Source organism: Pleurodeles waltl, chromosome 5 (genome assembly GCF_031143425.1).
Source record: "Pleurodeles waltl isolate 20211129_DDA chromosome 5, aPleWal1.hap1.20221129, whole genome shotgun sequence".
Taxonomy (NCBI): Eukaryota; Metazoa; Chordata; class Amphibia; order Caudata; family Salamandridae; genus Pleurodeles; species Pleurodeles waltl.
This window is the reverse complement of record NC_090444.1, coordinates 1,343,852,073-1,343,875,876: the sequence shown is the minus strand read 5'-3', so window position 1 is coordinate 1,343,875,876 and position 23,804 is coordinate 1,343,852,073. Positions and strand designations below refer to the sequence as shown.

Sequence of the window (23,804 nt, the reverse complement as noted above, 5' to 3'; positions counted from 1 at the left end):
CCTGTTCTCCATAGGCGGCTAGGTGTTTTGGGCCCTCTTTTGACCTCTGCACCTCACCGTCCCTGTGTTGCTGGTGCAGTGACTTTGTGGTTGCCTTGAACCCCCAACGGTGGGCTGCCTATGCCCAGGAAACTAAACTTGTAATTGCTTTACTTACCTCAGAAACTTAAACATACTTACCTTCCCCAGGAACTGTTGATTTTTGCAGTGTCCACTTTTAAAATAGCTTGCCATTTTAACTTATACTGTGTGTACTAGTGCTTTCATTCAAAGTTCCTTACTTACCTTTGTGGAGTAACTTGCATTTTATGTATTTACTTCAAATCTTGAATCTTGTGGTTCTAAAATACATTAAGAAAATATATTTTTCTATATAATAACTATTGGCCTGGAGTTAAGTCTTTGAGTGTGTGTTCCTCATTTATTGGCTGTGTGTGTACAACAAATGCTTAACACTACCCTCTGATAAGCCTACTGCTCGACCACACTACCACAAAAATAAAGCATTAGAATTATCTAATTTGTCACTATCAACCTCTAAGGGGAACCCTCGGACTATGTGCACACTATCTCTCACCTTGAGATAGTATATACAGAGCCAACTTCCTACAGTCAGCCAATGAGGGAAGGCAGCAGTCCCAACTTTGTCAAAGAGTGGGATGGGGGTCAGTGAGACTTCTGACCCCACCCAACTCTGTGACAAGGTGTCACTGGTTGACACTCCCCCTGGGCGCTTCAGGGCTTAAACCTGAAGAGCCCAGGTCGAAGTCAATGGGTGATGCTTCCCCTCGTCACTGAGGAGAAGGGCCTTGAGGCGCCTTTGCTGAGCTGAGGAGGTCACGCCCATAGGAGCTGTGACCTCCTCAGCCCAGCAAAGCTCAGCTCAGCTCAGGCAGCCAGGAGTCTGCATAAAATGCACGTCTTGCTCCTGGCTGCCTGAGCTGAACATGAATAGTGTGTCTGGCTGACCTATGCTCAGCCTGACAGGCACTCTTCATGATGGGCAAAAGGTTGGGGGTGTGGCCCTTCCGCCCTAAAGGACGGCCATGGCTGCTTTGCACTTATTCTCCACCCTAGGTTTGAACACTGACACTTTCACTGGGTCCTCGAAGTAATTTAACCATGCTGTTCAGCATGAGCAAAAACTGTCTGGCCCACTTGATCTTCGAGAACTTCTTGATGAGGAAGTCCTCATCTTGTGGTGGCAGCTACTGTTAATACATATCTTTGGTGCAGTGTCCAAAGTACAGGAGTGCACCAGCAAAAAAATTAACTAATTCCTAAGTGGCACCCCGCCTTTGAAGACAGCCCCCAAAATAGGCATTTCCTCCTGCAAAAAGGGAAATCAGTCCATCTGCTCATCATTTTTTGTTTTTTTTAAACAACGAAAGTCTTGTCAGGATTGATTTGTGTTCCCATAAAGTGAAATGTATATAGCAAACTAACTTGCCATGCATTTTGTTACTTCTTGAGGTATTAATCCATCACAGATTTTTTTAAAGCGTTTTGCCTTCAATCAAAAATACTTAGAATTACCTTATTCAGTGGAGAAGGTACGCTGGATCTAAAGGAAAAGATAAAAATAGCATTTTCATAACTTCTAAAATCATAAGACATGGTCAAAAATCACATGTACATTGCAGATCACAAAAACGTTAATATAATATCATTTGCTGGTCATTTTTTGAAAATGAAAAATGTTTCACTTCAACAATTCAACTTTCTTAATCATTTGTACAATGGAATATGAATTGTCTGGTGAAAATATGAAAACAAATGCATAAAAAGTCGAAATTACATCAAGACATTTAAGAAAATGTGCAATTAAACGTTTATATAATAAAAGTGCATTGTGTTTGTAAGAAATGTGTACACAGTAAAATTGTCAAAAAGTGAAAAAGGAACTTGCAAGTTAGTGAGAGCTGCCTTCTAGAAAATGCACAGCATGTGACTGGCATGCAAGATGCAAACCAAGGAAAATTGGTGTTACACATTTGATAACTCAATTGGCGCTGGCCCCTGATAGAGATGGTCCGTTATGATAGAAAGAGAAATACTGGCGGTGAGAAATACCTTTATGGGGTGCTCAGGACGGTCGTAGTTTAAAAGGTTATCTTTTTCATGATTGTGGCTTATAATAACAATATATAAAACAAGATCTCAGTCATTTAAGAATTTGGTGGTGGGACAAGAGGATTCTCAAGAAAAAGGCAGTGGCTGGTTTGCGGTTGTGAAAAATAAAAAAGTGTCAAAAGTAAATAGAATTTAATTGAGATTCGAGAAAAAGGCTAGACAGGTGAAAGGAGACAGAACACGCAGGTTTTCCATCTAGACAAGCAATGTTTGAATGTTCAGCGGCTTAAAATGAAATTGAGGGTGTTTATTAACCAAATTAGAGGAAACAAAACCACTTACAGACCTGTCCCTTTGGATGCTTAACCGCTTCGGTTTATGAATGTTACCTTGCTGGTTGGACTCCTAAGTTCCTCAACAAATACTAATGTTCCTCATAACCTTTAGATTAAACATCAAAAACAACCCTGTACCCACCATTGCTACCACCATTTCATAAACCCCCGCTAGAAAGAAAGAGTTTACTCTTTCCCTTCGTTCTGTAACCGAACAGCCATGGAAGATAAAAGGTATAAAAAGACTGACAGCTGCTGGGTAAAGTGGGGGTGCGCATGGGAAGGTTATTAAAGCAATGCACAGAAAACGTCATTCCAAGGTACTAAGGTACTTAGGTGTCCATCTCTTCAAGGTATATTAATCTCTGCCATTACTCCCACAGCAGCTTCAGTGTTGAGGCTGGAGTTTACAGATGGCTTACATGAATAGATGTTAAAGGTCTGCCAATCCACATTTTGGCATTAGCATTGGATTCAACATCCATACAGTAGTAACACATGAGCATGAGACAGCCATGGAGATTTTGAGCACGGAAATCTTTCTAATACAGACAGAAGTGTGTGAATATAATATAAAGGGAGCAGATTCCTTTCCACAACATGCTCTTACGTTCGCTTTTATTGTATTACTACATAACATGTTAACACATTTACTATTATAGTTATTGAAGAAACTATCTAGATATCAACTTTTTACTAAGAGGCTGAACAAATCAATTTTGGCAACGATTCCTTGGCGCTAAAGTCCTTGATAAATTAAACTGGTACTAACTGCAACTCAAGCTACGAGTTGTAGGAAATAGAGATGGAGACTGGCCATCGAATTTTAGCCAAAAAAAAACACTTTAAAAAAACGCTAGGACCAACAGTAAAGAAAACATGTTGGAAATGAGGTAGGCCTCATTTGACATGAACAAGTGGCACAATGGAATGTTTGACTATTATATTTTCTATTATAAATGATAAAGTAAATTTAACTAGCATTTTTCCTTTAGTCACCACCATAGATATTAAAATAAATTACCAAAGCAGTACTCACTCTTTAAGGTGCTCATATATTTAAGCAAGGACATAAGGAAAGGTGTCACATGCGAGATGTCTCAGTGAGTTGTACATTTACTGTTGTCATCAGGTACTACCGAGTTAGCAAGCCCATGAATCACAGCAGCACTAAACCAGGATTTCATCTTTCTGATAAAGAAACTAAACATTTAATTGGAAACCAACACCTCTCCATAGTGCTTCATGAGGGCAAAAATGTTAATCTCTGCTTGGTTAAAGAAATCGCAGCACTTAATTTCTCATCATGTGGGATCATTATCCTACTCTAGGAGTATACAATTTTAATATTTTTTTCAGTTTTATATCGTGCAAATGTGGTCAGGACATTATCAAGCTCTATAAAACACCAGGTCATGTCACTTTTTGTTTTTAAAAAACGGGGGTATTAAGTAATTTGGCTACAATCACAACATGGTGAGAAGGCCTGCATTTACAAATGGTTGTACACTTCCAAAATCAGTGGTGCTGGAACAATTTTCAGAGTTCAGGTGCGGTCTGCCATCAATGTTATATCACTGAAGTCAAGGGGGTTGGGAACAATCCAAGCTTCGCACAAAGAATAAGCATAGCAAATGAACCACCCCTATATTTAGCAGTAGGCTGGCAAGGATGTAGTATCTATCATGTGGTGCATTTTGGAGTACACTGTTGCAAACATATTACTAGAGCATGGTCAAGTAGCACATTGTAATTTGCAGACAACACATTTTCCACTGAAATGCCGACTAAACTGGCAAAGACAAAATTTTGACTGATGAAACTATATAGCACTCAAATGATAGTGTAAAACGTGTTTCAGCAAATATTTATCATTTGCACTTCACCAAAGTAAAGATTCTTTATACATGTAGATCCTGTTAAAATCACTGTTTCAATCACACTTCAGAATTCAAAATGTGCCTCAGAAATATTTGTACACTTCAATTATGGGTATTTAAGCGCTGTTGTGTGTTAGAAAAAATAAGATCCTACTGAGTTTCCTTTCCCAATCCCTTTCCACAGTTTGATTGTCTCATAGTTCACATTACAAAATCCTCCCACTTTGTAATCCGTTAAAGTAAAGTATACACTAATAATGTGCCTTTCAAAAGAATAAGTAGCAGTTTATAAGAAGACAGCCTAAATAGACATTTGACCCCCGTCTTTGAAAGCAGTGCAAATACAATACAATATAAAGATAGTTTAAAGGGATCTTTATTCCTCATTCACACTCTGAACTCCAGTATGGTTATGTTGGGGGTGCTGCAGCACACCCCCACTCCTACTTCGGGCACCTATGTCTACGATCATCAGTTCTTGCCACTAGACCACAATCTTCCGATAACCCATGGCTTGCCTATTTTTGTCACATGTGTGGTTTGGGGCACCAACTTGGGGGGGGTAGGGCTGAAAGATAGTGTGTTTGTGATACCCTTCTCTTCATGTCTACTAGCAAGAGGAAAAACATAATTATCCTGCAAGGTAAACTTCCCTTTACAGAACACTCAAAGAATATGGTATTGTATTGATGAATAAAGTTTACACTAGTAACATGCTGACAAGGGAGACTTATTGGCACTATGTACAACCATACTTTTGAAGAACATTTTTGCAAGTAATCCTTGGGTATGTCATGATGGAGCCTCCATGGAAACTGCCATGCATTTTCATCTTTTTTTTTTCCCCCAAAGACTTGTTTGCTCAATCACCATAATGTAATATGGCAAGGGCACAGTAGCAAACCTGTTCACTCATTTACATGGCATCATACCCCCACATGTGAGAGAAATTAACCTTTGAAACCCCTAGGTGCAAAACCTGTTACTGCACATCCACATTACAAAAGGGGCTGCACAAGCATCTACAGTCCCTTCTACAATACTCAGAGCGCATACGTAATATGGTCTAAGATACATATTTTATAAAGTATAGAGTGGTTGAGGGAGGAGAAGCCCTATTTCGCAATGTTCCCCCATGATTCTCCTACTCCAGCACAGTCCATCAATGAAGGAGGAGCATAGCACAATATATAATTGTAGATCATACATAACTAGACCTTCATGTCTATGATATCTGTCTACTGATTTAAATAAAATATCTTGTTGAAAATAAAATCTTGATAGTTCTGAAGTGCACCAGTTCCTCTTTCAGCCCAAGGCTTCCAGATCTGTTGGGAGTGGGTGTATCACTCCTTTGTAATAGGTCAGACCACTACCTATTGAAGTGTGAGCCCCTCCACCCTTCCTCCCAGGAAGACCCATCAGTATGCAGATGCAGTTGAGTGTGCTGTGTTTATGGCTGTCTGGATAGAATGCACAAAGGGAGCTGTCACCCAGCACATACCAGACGTGGACTGGAGACAGGATCTAAGACACAGAGCAGTAAGAGCAGAGAAATGCCTACTTTCTAAAACTAACATTTCTAAAATAGTACTGGTAAATGTGACTTTACAAGTAAAAAGGACTTATCACTACCATTCCAAAGATATGAAACATGACATAGCTACTCCTTTCTGATCAGGAATTACAGCTTAAAAGTATATTAAGGAATTCCCAAAGCTAGCAGAGGAGCAGGCTTCACAATAGTGAAAAAAAACATACTGGGAGTTTTTCCACTACCAGGACATGTAAAACTTAGAAGTACATGTTGTGCCTTTTAAATACACTGCACCCTGCCCTGTGGGCCTATCTTAGGGGTGACTTATATGTAATAAAATGGGAGTTTACGGCTTGGCAAAGAGATTTAAATCCCAGATCAAGGTGGCAGTAAAACTGCGCACACAGGCTTTGCAATGGCAGGCCTAAAACATGGTTAAGGGACTACTTACGTGGGTGGCACAATCAGTGCTGCAGGCCCACTAGTAGCATTTAATTTACAGGCCCTGGGTACATATAGCGCACTTTACTAGGGACTTATAGGTAAATTAAGCACAGCAATTGGGTAGGGGCCAATGTTACCATGTTTAGGGGAGAGAGCACAAGCACTTTGTGCACTTTACCACTGCTGACCAATGCTAGAGTCCTAACACCAGCAAAAACAAAAGGTCAGAAAAATGACCTTAATATAAATATTCTTCAATATAAATTAGAGAAAGCAAAAGTGGTAGAGGGTCCATGTCAGAATCCCAAACATAATTAGGCGGGGGTCATTTCAACTACGAATCTCAGAGAGTCAGAGATTGTCTTACCCACCACTGACCAGAATCCTTTTAACTTGGGGCAGGCGGCAGATATGTGGACATCATCTGCCTCTAAGCTACAGCACAGTTTACACTCTGATGTTGAGCCGCTTCTCTTAATCTTTGCCAACCTCCCAGGGGTCCAAAACACTCTGTGAAGGGTAAAAAGGTGGTTCCTTCTTAATGCTGCTGATTTGACCATTGAGTATAATGTAGCAAAGGATACTTGCCATTACTGTTTCAACTCCTCCCCCGGCAGAAGTCCACTCCATTTCCTATAGAATGGTTGCAACACATTCTCTAATCTCGATAGAAGATGTTGATACCATCAAGAGACTTTCTCCCTCTTCTAAGAAAGTGGGGAAATTTGCCGCTTTCGATTTTTGGACGTGTTAATCTGATCAAGATGTCTATGCTCCCGAAGATTACTTTCTTATTTGATAATATGCCCTTACATTAATATGCCCTTACATTAAGTTATCCTAAAACTGCATGCAAAGATTACATCATTTATTTGGGCCAGCAAAGGTATTCTCCTTTCCTGGAAAAATTTGAGGAGGAAGGTGGGTGTTGGGGGTTTGGCCCTTCTTGATCTACAGTTGTACTGTTGGTCTTATGAATTAAAGAATAATAGGATGCTCTTGTTGACTCCAGATGGCTCAATAACAGAGTCTATGTCTATTTTTCAGGTGAATAGGTGGCTTAAAGGTCAGGGGCATCTTGGCCAAGATTCCACCCAAATGGAGCAGGGTTTGCAGGTAGCTGGCGATATTCTGATGTATTAATGTGTGTTTTTTGGCTTATGCTAGCTAGGCCTTATCATGATGCTTATTCTATGTGTATTCTTCCTGCTTGCCCTCTGCATTGCATTCATTCACAATGACTTTCTGTTGTTTATGTAAGTAGTTGGTTAGAACACCTCCAGGTGACATTAAGGGGGTCATTCTGACCCTGGCGGTCATTGACCGCCAGGGCCAACAACTGCGGAAGCACCGCCAAAAGGCTGGCAGTGCTTCCAGGCCAATTCTGACCGCGGCGGTAAAGCCGCGGTCAGAAAAGGGAAACCGGCGGTTTCCTCAAAATTACAAATGGAAATTTTTTGTGACGTTTATTTCTACAAAGGAAACCCGTTATTACTTTAATCATGTGCTAAACTATATTGCAGTGCATCATTACAATAATTACCAAGAAAAGCATCCATACATCTTAAATAAAACAAAGTTCAGACGTGAAAAGAATGCACACCTAGTTTCCTGACCTCCAATCATTTTCTTGGCATTCTTGTCTGAATGTTTTTTAATTCGGACAACCGAGCACTCTCTAAGATCAAGACCGTCATAAAGACAAATTCCAAACCAGGCGGTTTTCTTTCCATGAAATCTAATCCTTGCATGCTCGTTTTATATTTTTTACCTACTGGGTGGCTAAAAGATTGTTAAATGACTAGATCAGTTAATTTTCAATTGACAATATCAACTAATTGCTCTATTTTTGATATTTTATTCATTTACGGACCCCCGAGGTCCGTCTACTAACTTTGGCACTGCTTTAGCTGAATGTATCTCATCTCTTGTAATCAAATATTCCAGAGAGTTTGTCTTCAGAGATTGCACCTTATCAATTGATGCTAGTGAAAGGTTCGACACTATCACACCAATAGGCTACCTTGGGTCCAAGCTAGCTGGCCCCTCATACTGCACATAATGAAGGCTGTATGGGTGTTGACAACCCCCTGGCTCTGGATAGAAAACCTACAGGTCTTATTCTTCATTCATGGCACCTGCCCCATAAACATAGGTGCAATAAACGTTAACGTCCTCGGGCTAAAATTAGTTCTAGTAAGTTTTATTCTGCTTTCCAAAAGCTCCACCCGAGATATCTAGATTAGATCAATCAATCAATCAAGGATTTATCGAGCGCACTAATCACCGTTAGGGTCTCAAGGTGCTTTGGGGGGGGGGGGGGGGGGGGGGGGGGAGTGCACTGGTCGTAGAGCCATGTCTAGATATTACCACTACCGCTGCATGCTTCAATATCTAGACTACATCTGCTCTTGATGTGATTGCTCTCTGAAAAGCTTAAGCATTCTTGCAGAGAGTCCAACAGCACCTTGGCACTTAGTACTCAGAGGACGTAGTCAACACCAAGACTTTGCAAGGCGCAAAATCAACAATGGAGATTAAATTTCAATTTATCATTAACAAAATGCTGGATGGTAGAGCTGCCTAGTACAATTCTGCCTTCACTTCTGCAAAAAATCTTCCTATAGACATCTTGAATATCACAAAAGATATTTTTTCACCCCCACTTACCCCTCTCTCTGCCTCCCTTTCTAGCACCTTTTGTGAATCAATCTCTTCTTACTTTGAGGAGAAAACACTGTATATCAATATTTTAATGAGGAGGAATCTGTGCTGGAGATGGTTAGGGAGGACACTTCCATGTCCGGTTTTCAATCTGCTCTTTCAGTTTCTTCCAATAGTGCTTGAAACATCTTTGGTACATGCCCATGCAATTTACCCAGGGTCTCTTAATGACACCCTTATTCTCACACTGGAAACAATAGTACCACAGCTTACCTCCTTATGCAATGCCTCTGGTAATTATGCTGCAGTGCCTCTTATTTGGAAAGAAGCTTTCGTAAGCCCTCTATTGAAAACGCATGTGGCCGTTGCTTTATTTTTAAGTAACAACCAACACATCTCTTTTCTCCACTTTGTCAAAAGGTTAACCTCTAACTTCCTTAACATTTTGGACGCCGTTCAGGCTGGATATCACCCCTTCTACAACACTGAGATGGCTTTACTAGTTGTCACCCATGGCATTTGGATGACTTCAGGTAGGTGACAGAGCCACACTACAGCTTCAGGGCCTTAGCAATACTTCAAATATTGTTTCCCACAACGCACTTTGCCAGCGGTTACACTCAATAGGCATTCAAGATGAGGCATTTGGTAGCCATTCTTTTTGGAAGATCATTTGCAATCAGTCTTCCTGACTCAATTTCACTCTTGCACTAAGCGTCTGGTGGTGAGGTAACACAGGGCTCCTCTCTGAGCATGACCCCTTTTAATATTTACCCACACCTCTGGCTGACCTGATACGTGGTTTTGGTTTCTCTCTTATGCACGTGACAATTGGATTATTGTCCCCTTCGAAAATTAACTGTTTCAGCCAGCAACTGTCACACGTTGTCAACAATAGCTTACTGGGTGGAAAGGCACTCACTCAAGTTGAATGGAGACAGAACCAAGATGTTAATGTTCGGAGGGGCCTCTCTTATATGCACCCACCCCCACAACGCCGATGGTAAACTTCTGAATGGGGCAGCACTTTCTCCCAAATACTTTGGGAAGTATAAGTAATTCTGAATTTCTCTCTGACCTTTGTGAAGTAAACTAAAGATATTAATATTTCTTGCTTTTATTACCCAAGTATGCTACGCAAAACAGTATTATCATTAGTGTTGTTTAGCAATTGAACTGGCTATTTGTGGAACAGTGCAAGACTTTTAAGGTCACGTTTTTATTAAAAAAAAATTTAAAAAAACATTCAACACATTCCTGAGCATTGATACACTTTGTTCATTCCTCTTTGTTGTTAGTCCCCTCTTGGATGGGAATATTCATTGTGTGCAGTCACGTTCCCCTGCCCTGAAAGCCCACTTCTTCTGGTGAGTGAAGTTCTTTGCCTGTCCCTCGACATGAGTGAGATCCTGGTGGGAGCAAAATGTTTACCCTCATTTGACTGACAGAAGGATACTGTCCCTATAATGGGTTTAGCATGTAAAGTGGTGGTGGCAGCATACCGTGTTTTGTGCATCAGATCTATTTATCTGTCACTGTAAAGGTCTGATGCTAACCTAGGTCCTAATGCTATCACCCCAGGTCTTGGTTCTGTGTATATATGTGGGTGGGTGTCAATAGTCAAACCTTCATTGTGTATATGAGTTAACTAAAGTAATGGAGGCCCATAGTTTCCATTCTGAAAAACACTAGCCTATCTGTATGCACAAGACTGAGGTGAGGTTTTATTCCCTAAGACAGTGGAAGTGAAATGCTGACAATCTTGAAGCTGAAAGGAGGAGATCTACATCTTGAAAAGAGGAAAGCGAACACACAGCTACATTTGGAAATGTGATTAGGTCCTTTTGCTGCAAGGTGCTATTGGTTAGTCTTTATAAGTACTGCCATTTGGTAGATGTAAGGGGAAGAGTGGGACTGGAGTCCCTGTTCACAGAGTGAAGGATCCTTTACAGGTGGCCTGCCTTTTCTCTCTTTTCCCGATCACTGTTCAGAGTGGCTGCCGATAGCCAGGTGCAAAAGCTCACACATTTTTGTGCCTCTGCTGTAAGTGCTCCAACGTGAAGACAACCCGGCTCTGCACCACAAAGGCTGTGTCTGGAAGTCAGCCTGGAAAGGACACAAGAAAGAAGAACCAACCCCAAAGAGAATCCACACTCCCCGTATATTGTATCTGTGTTAACGTGGGAGCTGATGTACAACTTGTCTTTCCAGTTCCAAGTTCTCTTTAACGAGGAGGGGTTGCTCTGCAGAGTACACAGAGAACTGCCATATAACAAGAGATGGTGTCTGCCTGACAGCCAGCTTCTAGAGGTAAAGGAAAAAGATCTGTTTCCCTGTTGTGAGGTGCCTGGATGCTGACCTGTCAGTGAAGGAGAGAGTCAATCCTGCAGGAGGTCTTGACCAAGAGGATTAGCAGACGTGGACCCTAGAGCTGAGGGTCCATCTGTCCAGAGGGACGTGAGGGAAAGTGATTGGCATGCTCTTGGAGTGACCTTTCACTAGGGGGCTGCTGAAGTGTGCCCTAGCAGACTCTGCCGCTCTGATAGTGTAAGCCTGTATGGTGGCACTGTTCTGAAGTGTGCCCAAGCAGACACTGCTGCTGTGACCGATAGTTTGTGGTCCAAGCAGACCATGCTGCTGCAAGTTGGGAAGTGTGGCTGAAGCACACTGCACCAACTGATCAAACGTACGCAGACAAAGTCACTATCCATTTATTAATGGTGTCAGAGCTGCATCTTCACCTTGTGAAGTACTTTTGTCAGCTCCATGATCCCTGACCCCCCTCGACTTAACCTGCATCTGGAAAAGGGCCTTTGAATGATTAGAGACCATCAGCAATATCAGAGCCTGCCAGGACCCAGGGAGCAGCCTCCACAGCTGCTTCCGTAAACAGGACCTGAGTGCCAATGTACCTACAGTCAGAGCATCTTCCTCCAGGAGTAGAGGAGAGACCTGATGTGGGCTATGGGCCGACCACAACCAGAGGAAGAAAAGGACTTACATTGGTAAACTTTACCTACTGCAATGACGACTGTAAAACTGAGCACACAAACTCTGAATGTGGGGGGTAGTGTTGCACTTGTGCCTGAATCCTGCTGTATACTAGTTACGGTAAGGTGGGAGGAACTTCTTTTTTTTTTTTTAATCAACCTTTATTTTTCATTTTCAAGAGGCAACAACTAGCAGTAGAGGCAGTGGCATATATATTTCTTCACATAGCACATTGAGGCCCTTTAACAATGCATCATCTTTCAGGCATGTAATCAATTGATTCAATACGTCAGAAAAAAATCCCACATTATACTTGTATCCAGGACATTCCACTTACATTGAGGGCGCAGTCCTATTCCCTCTTTGGGGTGTCTCATCCCCTGGTCATGCAGATTCATTATCACTCTGAGGATTCTGCACTTGCACGTGGTCTCAAAAAGAAGTCACACACTGCTCTCTATGCCACATCATCCCCCAACCTTTCATCCAGTCTGTTTTTCTTTATATGGACCTCCTCGGCTATCACCCATTCCCCCACCTCCCTGCACCAATTTGCGATCATGGGCGCTCTCTGCCCCATCCAAGTAACAAGCACTCTGGGTCTTGCAAATGGAGATTCAAAATCTAACTCTCAGGCAGCTCTGGCCCTGATCGGCGTTCCGGACGTATCCTCTCTCTCATCACTTTATACAGTTGTGCGATCAAATGTCGATCCCTGCCACACATCAGTAGGGCATCTAGTGTTCGCAAAGTCTGTGGTGTAGCGGGCTATGTGGGCCCAATTTCTTTGGCCACCTCCACCAGCCCTGCGCGATGGAGAAAATGTCCCGGGCCTAGCCTAAATGTGTCGCAGGCTGCTGGAACATAATAAAGTATTCACCTGGGTATAGTTCTCCCAACTGTGTACATCCCTCCAGGCCGGGAATTACACATTGGTCCTCATCTGACGTACCGGTGCCAGTATCCAAGGCATAGTTCTTGATGAAAAGGAGCTCTCTGCAAAACCACTTCCACGTACCGCTGCCAGATACTTGCAGTATGGCGAATTATATAGGGAATCCTTCCCTCCACTCCAGCACCCTCAATTAATGTCATTGGGAGGTGTTACGTTGTCACCAAACCTGTGACCAATCCCTTTTCTCAAGTGTCATCCTCTATGAGCCACCGCGCTGATGCTGCTGGTGCGCTGCATAACAGTAAAGGTCCAGTCTTGGCACCTCTAATCTACGTGTCTGCATAACAGCAGGTCATTGTGGTCAGAGCCACTGTACTACGACGTCCCTCCCATAACAATGACATGAGTACCGAAGTCAGTTGCTTAAAAACCCTCTGTGGTATGGGGCAAAACGACTTCTGTAATGTATACAGGGACCTGGGCAGTAGAACCATTTTGGATACCGCCAATCTGCCTATTAGCAAGAGTGGCAGAGTGTTCCAAAATGTGTCTGATTTACTCAAGGAGTCAACCACTGCCCTTATTGCGAGTCGATTGCTGTGCCTCGGTGTGCGCCACCTGCATCCCCAGATATCTGAAGATGGTTCTCACCAGCGCAAGCCCAGCTCCAGGAGACGATCCAGTGGTGTGGTAGCCAATGCCGCTAGCGGGAAGATGAGTGACTTATGTCTGTTATGACAGAGACCTGATATGTCCCCAAATTCCTCCAGGAGTCGCAACAGCCTTGGCAGCGCACTACGTGGGGATGAAATGTTGAACAGCGCATCATCAGCGTAGAGTGAGATGATATGATGAACGTCAACCAACTTTATACCTCTGTCTCCCATGTCACGACACACCCAAATAGCCAAGGGCTCGATGGCCAGGGTGAACAGGAGGGGTGACAGTGGACAACCCTGCTGGGTGCCCGTGCCCACCTCCCACACCACTGACTGACTGACTGACTCCGTCCAACACGCACCCTCACTGTGGGTTCTGTGGATAGTGGGCACACCTAACCTCGGTACCAACACCTCAAGTAAATAGCCCCAGTCTACCGTGTCAAAGGCCTTCTCCAGGTCTATGAAGACCAGAGCCAGCTCCTCTCCAGGGGCCTTCCACCTTGTGCAGGACAAGCACGAGGAGTCTTAAATCCATGCCCATGACCAGGGATGAATGCACATTGGTCCTCGTGCACCAGCTGAGAGGTATATGGTGCCAACTGACTGGCGAGCAATTTGCATAGGCCTTTTATGTCCACATTTATCATAGTGAGCAGTCTATAAGCAGAAGGGTCAGCTTCGTCACCGCCAGGCTTGTGGAACATGTATATTTCACCCTCACGCATTGTTGGCAGCGGCACCCCCTTCTTGTGTGCTTCCATGAACACCTCCAGGAGACCCTTCATGAGCATCGGCAAGAATGTCTGGTAAAATTTGAGCGTAAAGCCATCCCCTCCCGGCCCCTTGTTTCATGCTAGTATTTTGAGAGCTGTAAGCAGTTCTTCCAAATTTAATAGGCCGTCTAGCGATTTGTTTGCTGCGATGCCTACCGCTGAAGGGTTAGCCCCGCCAGTAATGGGAGATACCGTGATGGGACTATGACAGGGTCTGCCATGCATACGCATCGAAGGTGCTGCCGGAAGGCATCCAGCATCCCTGCTCTGGTGGTAACCCAGACACCATCCTCCCATATCAAGTCCTTCATTTGTGGTGACGGCTGTTCCCGTTGCACATCCATGTCAATAATCTACTTGATTTGTCCCCCACCTCTCTGTAGTGTCTGTACTGTTGTAGCATATATATGTCAAGGGGGTCCCATATGTCAGCTATACAACGTCTCACTGCTAGCTCCCTATGTTTTTTATCTGGTAGCAACTGGTTCCGGGCTGCAGCTCAACCAATGCCTCCTCCTCACTGCTGAGGGCCCTCTGAAGCTGTCTCAATACTCCACATATTAAGCTCATGCAATGGCCCCTTAACACCGCTGTCAGGGCCTCTCACTCCATTGCCCTGCTTGACACTGTACCCCAATTGACAGTTATGTAGTCAGTCAGTGCCCCTGAAAGAACCTCCCTACCAGCTATGTCTTCCAGTATGTCTAAAGACATCCTCTAAGCTTGACTCTCCCGCTCACTGCCTCTCCACCGCAGGACACAGCTAACAGATGTGTGATCTGAAAAGAATCCTGCCGAATGTGTCAACTCCATGTCCTCCAGACGCAGAAACCCCACCACTAGTATCCTGTCCAACCTGCTATATGTATTGTGTGGCCGAGTAACGTGTGTATCTGCCTTTCCGGATGTCTTGTTCGCCAAATGCCCATCAATCCCTCGTTCCACATTACTTCTCTAAGCATGATGGTCATTAGGGGTTTGGTGCCCACCCTAGGAGGTGCTCTCTTGAGGTCAGTGTCCAATATGCAATTAAAATTGCTGAGCCACATGATTGGCACATCTACTTTGCGAATCAGCAGGTCGTGCAGGGAGTGAAAAAAGTTAGATCATCATTATTTGGCATGCAGGAGTGCAGAAGGGCTATGTCACGGCCATTCAGTTCACCCCACATCAGTACATATCTGCCACCCACATAGTCCTCCAAATAGGTAAGGGTGAAGGGAACAACCGGCGCCACCCAAATCAACGTGCCTCCAGCATACGTCAAATGTGAGGAGTGATATATCTGTCCCTGCCAATTCTTAGCCAGCCTAATATCTGCTAAGAACCCCTTTCAAACAGCTACACCCCCTCAGCGTGCAACCTGCAGCTGCACAGTACTGGCCCACCTACCCTCCTACCACTCATTTTTACATGCAGCATCTGTCAATCAAATGCAACTCATGCCTTCGCATTATTAGCCATCTCCGGGGTGACCAAAGTATCTGGTATGAAGTCCGACCCTGGACTGGGACCCTGTGAGTCAGCATCATCGGATGTTGGGTGCATGCCCACATCCCACTCCCCACCCGTTCTCTGTGCACTGTTGCAGGGTGCCATCCTCACGGACTGTGAACCTCTGGATCTCCAGCCATTCCCACACCTCCTCCGAGCTATCAAAAAAGTGTGCTTTTCCTTGGGCCAGCACTTTCAGCCTAGCTGGGAACAAGAGCATATACTGTAACTGGAGCGTCTGTAGTTTTTGCTCAACACCCAGATATAATTTACGCTGTTCCTGCACTTGCTTAGTGTAGTCTGGGTAAATGGTGATCCTGTTACCGTATTGCTGAGCCTGTGCGTTCTCAAGCCGCCCGTAGGATGCAGTCCCTGTCACGCTAAGTATTTTGGCTACGATGGCCCTCACGGATGCCCCAGGTGGCGATCTCTGCACCAGCTCTCTGTGTGCCCTCTCCACCACAAAACAAGTTAAGAGTTATACTCATACGCATGTTTCCATGAACTGATCTGCCGAGTTCCCCTCCACTCCCTCTGGGAAACCCAGCACTCTGATATTACTATGTCAGGATCGACCCTCTGCATCCTTTACCCTCCAACTCCAGCTCCCTGGTTATCGTAGTTAAGGGCCACTACTTCCCCTTGCATGTCTGCTATGTTGCCTTCCACTGTCATGACTTTGTCTGCCACTTTGCCCAAGTCCACGCTCAACAAGCTGACATGTATTGACACAGTCTACAAATTTTGCTCCAGGGCCGTTCCACAGCACTGAAGGGCAGCCAGTAAGTCCATTCGTGTGGGCTCCACCTCATCCTGCGGTGCAGTCTCTTCATCCCCCGCACCAGACTGCTGTGCTATTCTTTGAGTGGGGTGCCACGGGGTGGTTTACTGTGTGATGGTACTCGCTGGGTTCAAGCGTGCTGTTGGCTCTGTAAATACTATTTCAAAGTAAGGAATAGTGAGTCCAAGGGTTCCCTTTAGAGGTAAGATAGTTCTAATGCTCTATTTTGTAGTAGTGTGGTTGAGCAGTAGGCTTATCAGAGGGTAGTGTTAAGCATTTGTTGTACACAAACAAGCAATAAATGAGGAACACACACTCAGACAATTCCAGGCCAATAGGTTTTTATATTGAAAAATATCCTTTCTTAGTTTATTTTAAGAACCACAGGTTCAAGATTTACATTAAAAACTTTAAATGCAAGGTACTTCACTTAGATACTTTAAGAACTTTGAGTGAAAACAATATCATATACGGTCTTTGTAAAAATGGCAATAAGCTATTTTCAAAGTGGACACAGTGCAAAAATCAACAGTTCCTGGGGGAGGTAAGTAAAGGTTGGGGGGCGTGTCCAAGATGGCGACCGGGTCGGACGCATAAATCGCAGCTCCGACCCGGCCTAAAACAATAATCCTCTACAAAGACCCTTGACCCGCTGCGGGGCCAAGAACCATCCCCCCCAGCCGCGAAACCAGCATGGCGGGAGTGGTGGCGAGCAGAGCGGCGAGGGAGCTGCCTGGGGCGCTGGGCTCGCTTCTGATCTGTGGGGCGCTCGGAGCGGCCATTACCGCCACGCGACCGTATTGGGCAGAGACGGGGGTCTTGGCCGGCTGGTTTGCAGATTACTGGCTCTGCCGGGGGTCACAGGCGCGCAGGTGCTGCGGGTCCGCCGCGATCGACCTCCACGCGAGAGCTGGTGGTCTGAGCTTCCCCTCAGCGAGGGGCGAGAGGCAGATAGAGTTACCAACCAGGGAAAGCAGGGCTCGAAGTGAGCAAAAGAGGAATTACCGACTCTCTCTGCCCCAGTTCCCGCCTCTGTCGGAGGCCCTAGGATATGTGGACATGTTCTCGGGGAGCTTCGGACACCTGGGGCGCATGGCTCGCTTCTGATCTGTGGAGCGCTCGGAACGCTGGGAGCGGCCATTTCCGCCACGCGACCGTATTGGGGGAGACCGAGCGCTGACTGCACTAAAAAGGAGGTGCGGCTGGAGCCGCGACCGTGCGGAGTGTCAGGGATCCCCGTAGGCGGTAAGTGGTGGCTTGTCTGCGCTACTGCTTCGCCTCGGGGGCCTCGCTCTATCGGTACTGCGGCCGGCAGTGGATACGACGGCTGCACAGGCACTACATAACTCTCAAGTACTCCTCTAAAAGACTTGCCGGCTATCATTTAACCAGGGCAATAACCAGGAGGCTACCAGTCACATAGAAATAAGGGCAATTGAAAGACTAGCCCAGGCTTTAACCACCAGTGGTCGTAGCCACAAGGGAACAAAACAGCCCATCACACTAGGGGCAAACAAAGAAATGTTAAGCCAAGTTGGAAGACCAGAGAAAAGATAATATTACATCAACGTAAGAAATTAACAGGAATACAACTAGCAACAAACTGCAGAAGCGACTGATCCAAGAGGCACCTACCAGTAAGTGTGAGGTAGGAAAAGAGCGGACCGCTTGACACCCTCAAGCGCTGAAGCGCAGCTAAACCTTTCAGTACCATTTTAATCACGCTACCAGCATCAAAGCACCTTGCCAATGCGATAAAATCAAGCAACGCAACGTTAAATCCAAAGACCAACAACAGCATCGCATAAAAACCACCTAATGGGAAAACCAAAGACTCCACGAGCGCCCCCTGGAACCATGGACTCTGCTAAGCCGCCTCCATCATCCGGGGCTTCAGACACATATCAAGCCCTTCAGAAAATGGAAGGGACATTGCAAACGCACTCAGCACAACTCGAAAAAGTGCTACAAGCCATACTCGATACTAAAACAACCTTGGAGGCGAAGATTGGCTCAATCACAGAAGATGTTAACTTGCTCTGCACGGACCAACAGGCGCTAGCAGAAAAGGTGGCTGAGCTGGAAAAAGACACGTTGCACCTCACACCATCTATGCGTGAGGTTAAGTCACAGCTGGGTGCTATAAAAACAGAAGTTGAGACACAAACGCAGAGCCGAGGAAGCCGAAGGCAGATCGCGTCGTAATAACATCCGGTTTGTGGGATTTCCGGAGCGCGCCGAGGGCCCCAGCACAGAACTCTTTATCGAAAAATGGCTGACGGAATCGGTATTGAATAATGTCCCAAAGTTCTTTTCCATAGAGCGCGCCCACAGGGTCCCGGGCAGACTTCCACCACCGGGTGCATATCCATGCCCCCTCATAGCAAAATTACTGAACTACCGTGATAGAGACCTTATACTGCAACTATTCCGAAAAACAGGCCCAATGCACTTTGAGAACACGCAAATAACCGCCTACCCGGATTTTACAGTAGAGGTACAAAAAAAACGAAACTCATTCTACCGGATTGAGAGAGCATAATATCAAATACTCCTTGTTGTTCCCCGCTAAACTTCGCATACAAGACAATACCCGCACTTTATTCTTCTCTACGCCTGAAGACGCATGGACATGGCTTCACGCAAAAGGACTAGCTGACCCACTACCACCCAATGATAAAAGCCTTCCTCCAAGGGATAAACGCAGACCTCGCAGTAAACATGATAACAAACCTACTCCTGAACAATCGCGAGTTGAACGATCGCTATTGCTACAGTCTACATCGCGATTTGCCAACGCATCACCGACATCCTTATCTGGACAATCAGAAACAGATCCTGACCCAGAGTTAAACTCCGACTCGGCGGAGTCTGCCCGCGGCCCCAGCCTCACTCCACGTACAGCAGATGACATTTGTTAAATCTTTTCCCCTGTAGATAGGAGATCGCCTCACCCACTACTCCTGTCTAGATACTTCCGTAGTTTGTCATCACAAAATTACTTTCCCTAACTCGTGTGGTCGGCTTGCTGCCGCTCCTGCTCGGCAAGGATACCAACATGCGCAAAATGGGCCGGGTCTAAGACACTCAACCACCCGCAGTCTTGGATCACCCCCCGCTCCATATGGACCGTTACCCTAATCCGACAAGTTTTGTTTTCTTCCTGTTCTTATCGCAACTGCTGCTAAGTATAGTAGATTTTATAGTTATAGTTGTATGGAATGTTTTACTGTTATATGTATTGACATGTACTATTTACAGAGCGCCACAACACAATATATACCTAAGAGGCAGGTCACACACTCCAGTGACTAGGAGGCTAATTGATAAGTATACGTATCTAAGGACAAAGAAATTCAGGTTTACGCAACCACAGGCGGTACCCCCCCATACTGACTCACTTAAATTCCATGGCATCCCAAAATCAGCGCTATACCACACACTATAAAATTCTCACATGGAATGTAAAGGGCATGGCATCCGCAAGCAAAAGGCAACGGATTTACACATACCTCAGGAGGCACCAGATACACATAGCCATGCTGCAAGAAACCCACCTAGTTGAGTCCTCGTTGGCATACACCAAAACAAAATGGAAAGGCCAATTATATGGGACCACCTTCTCAACATATGCTAGAGGAGCGATAATTTGGATAGCCCCCGGGGTTCCATACACCATGTCCCGCATGCAATGTGACCCAAACGGGCGGTACGTGGTACTGGAAGGTACTTTAGACGGAGTCCCCCTAGCCCTGATAACATTATACACTTCTAATACAAATCAACAAGACTTCCTCAAGGCACTGGGTAGTAGCATGCTCAGCGACCCCGCAACAGATGCCATATGGGGTGGGGACTTTAACTGCGTTCTAGATATCTTGAAAGACCGTTCTACCCCTCCATTAACTTACGCCCCAGCTAAACGAGCATCGCTTGACCTGTCAGATTGGGCTTCTAATAATAGGCTAAGCGAAATTTGGAGAACTTTTCATCCCACACTACGTGAGTATTCTTTATATTCACCAGTGCACAAACTTCACACCAGGTTAGATATGTTCTTCGCTACACCTAACATAATCCCAAAGGTAGCTACATCTGGCTACCTAGCCCGTACTCTATCAGACCACAACCCACACTACTCTACATTGCTCTGGGGCTACATACATGCCCGTATTCCAACATGGCGCCTGCAGCCAGACGCCCTGACTGACCCCCCTTTCAATACTGAATTGGCCACATGTCTGTCGTCCTATTTCTCTCTAAATAAAAACACAACATCAACCCGAGCAACTGAGTGGGATGCCCATAAAGTAGTAATTAGAGGGCATTGCCTGGCAGCATCTGTGGGCGTTAAGAAAATGCTGACCACAGAGTTATTAAAATTAGAATCCGAAATACATAGGGCGGAGATTGAAGTCTCAACAAATAATACCCCACCAGAAACACTAATCTCACTGAAAGCAAAATACAGAGAAACGGATGACAGTCTTAGCAAGCATGACTATAGACACTTCAAAACGAGACAACACGCTGAGGGGGACAGATCGGGCAAACTGCTGGCGTGGCTGGTGCGTCAATCTCCGCAATCGTCGCCGATAGGGGCTATCAAATTACAAACAGGAATAGTGGTTAACACTCAAGCTGACATTAACAAGGCCTTTTACACGTATTACTACTCGTTATACCAATCCTCTATCCCCCCTGCAGAACAACAACTGGCTGAATTTCTAGCTCAGATCCCCCAAAATTCAAATATTGCCAATAATGCTGACATTCTAGACGGCCCCATTACTATTGAGGAGCTTCGCTTAGCCCTCTCCCAGATGGCGCGCGGCAAGACCCCTGGCACAGATGGTCTACCACTAGAATACTATAACTCACAAAGCACTCACCTACTGCAACCCTTACTAGAGGTGTTTAATGAAGCACGAAATAGAAAACAATTACCAGACTCTATGAGGGAAGCATTAATAGTGGTCCTACCAAAACCAGGACGAGATCCACTGGATGTTAGATCATACAGACCACTCTCTCTTTTGAACTCGGATTGCAAACTCCTAGGGAAAATCCTAGCAAATAGATTGCTCCCCCATTTGCCGCACTTAATACACCCTGACCAGTCGGGATTTATCCCGGGTAGAAACACCTTTCTTAACATAAGGCGCCTAATCTGTATCATGCAAAATACTACTGACCCAAATAGTGTGACCGTGTCACTAGATATAGAGAAGGCGTTCGACACACTAGGCTGGGAATATTTATTTCCGCACCCTCAAGGCGTTTGGCTTCCAGAGTGGCTTTATCAGCTGGATTGCTACACTATATTCTAAACCAACAGCCCGAGTTAAAACCGGTCAGGTAGTATCGGAAGCCTTTCCTGTAAATAGAGGAACCAGGCAGGGCTGCCCGCTTTCTCCATTGCTTTTCGCAATAGCTATGGAACCACTCGCTATTAAACTCAGGGGATGCGCACAAAGATGGGGCATACGGGAGTTTGACACATATCACATAATATCATTGTACGCAGATGATGCCCTGATATACTTGCGCAATCATTCTGTCTCCCTTCCCGGGATAATGCGTATACTGAATATGTTTGCTCTTGTCTCTGGCTTACATGTGAATTGGTCTAAATCCTGTATCTTCCCTCTTACTTGTCTGCCCTCTGTACAGCGAGCGTCTCTCCCCATGCATCAACTACCATGGACACACCAGACCTTCAAATATCTGGGTGTTCAAGTATATCACTCTATGTCAGACCTAAGGGAAGGTAACAGACAGGCTGCTTCGCTCCACCCGAGGCTCCTTGATATTTTGGAGTTCCTTACCTCTATCGCCAATGGGCCGGACAGCAATAGTCAAGATGCTAATATTACCGAGATTTTTATACTATTTCTCCGCACTTCCGGTGATCTTGCCGCGTTCATTTTTCCACAAAGCGCATTCCCTATTAACTGACTTGCTCTGGGGCAGAGACAGACGCAGAGTGGCTCTAACTACCACACACTATCCACAAGAAGAGGGGGGCCTGGGCATGCCGAACCTTGAGCTGTATTATGCAGCAGCCCAACTTCAGTGGGTCACTAAATGGCTCAATGAACCATCCAATACAGAGTCCACAGCTATAAGGGCTTACACAACCCCAACATCGACATTAACATATTTACTAACGGGCCCCTCTCATCTACAACATAATACTCCCCTACTGGACTCGGCCAGACACTGCTGGAAGAGATACGTGCAGGGCAAGGGGCAGCCCCTCCCCTACTCTCCCCTGCTCCCAATGCAACAGCTACCAGGCATCCACGCCCTAACCTCTCATGACGTACGAGCGGTTAACACCCTGAACATAGGAGATTTTTATTATGACTCCAGTGCAATCAAGTTTATGGACTTGGTGGCTACGGAGGTAATGAAACCGGGAGCCTTTCTGACATACAATGCCATAACTAATCTTCTACGTCACATATGGGGCTGCGGTCACAACGAACCAAAAGAATCTCTCCTACTTACTGCAATACTCTCTATGTGCGAGGCAAAACGCGCTGTTACCAAACTATATAAAATACTTCTAGCAGGTTGCTGCAAGGCCCTTACCCAGGTCAAGCACCGCTGGGACATCGTCCTTCCTGCACCAATTGCACAAAAATCCTGGGACACAGCCCTTAGCTCGATTAAGTTTGTATCTCGCAACTCCAGATTAAGATACACGCAATTCAATTATGTGCATCAAGCATATCTCTCCCCAGCTCGTATTCATAAAATATACCCAGGCGCTAACTCCATATGTCCGAGATGCGCTACCCCCGCAGCAACTTTCTACCATATGGTCTGGGAATGCCACGCAATTAACGCTAGCTGGAACCGCGTCGTTGCTACAACTGCAGACGTGGTAGACCAGCTGTTAACTCCTAATCCAGTATCTTGCCTGCTTAACATACGCCACCGCACAAAAGGAGATAAACATATTCAGAAGTTTGTGGATCTGGCATTTGTGACATATAAACGCCTGATAGCTACACACTGGAAGGCCCCAAATGCCCCTTCTCATTCCCTCTGGCTACGAGACCTGCACGAATACACACTGGCGGAATCTCAAACACTAAGGCAATTACAAAATAGAGGTCAGACACAAGGCGGGACTGAAAGCTGGGACCTTTTTGTAGTTAGAATTGAATCCAGAGATGACAAATATCCACCATGAGAAAATCCCTTTAACACTCCTGGGATACGCTATTATTAAAATTATCCACAACAATCAAGTTTGTTGAAAAC

The 23,804-nt window shown here is 45.2% G+C and overlaps 1 protein-coding gene across 11 annotated transcripts in view; it reads right to left on the bottom strand.

The window, feature by feature from the left end:
* The window catches only part of SNAP91 (synaptosome associated protein 91), a 639,351-nt gene that overhangs the window by 279,653 nt on the left and 335,894 nt on the right, over positions 1-23,804 (bottom strand). For all 11 annotated transcript variants that reach the window (XM_069235597.1, XM_069235603.1, XM_069235599.1 and 8 more), the window contains one exon: positions 1,537-1,564. In XM_069235597.1, coding sequence (XP_069091698.1) covers positions 1,537-1,564 — 28 coding nt within the window. The remainder of the gene's footprint in view (positions 1-1,536; positions 1,565-23,804) is intronic.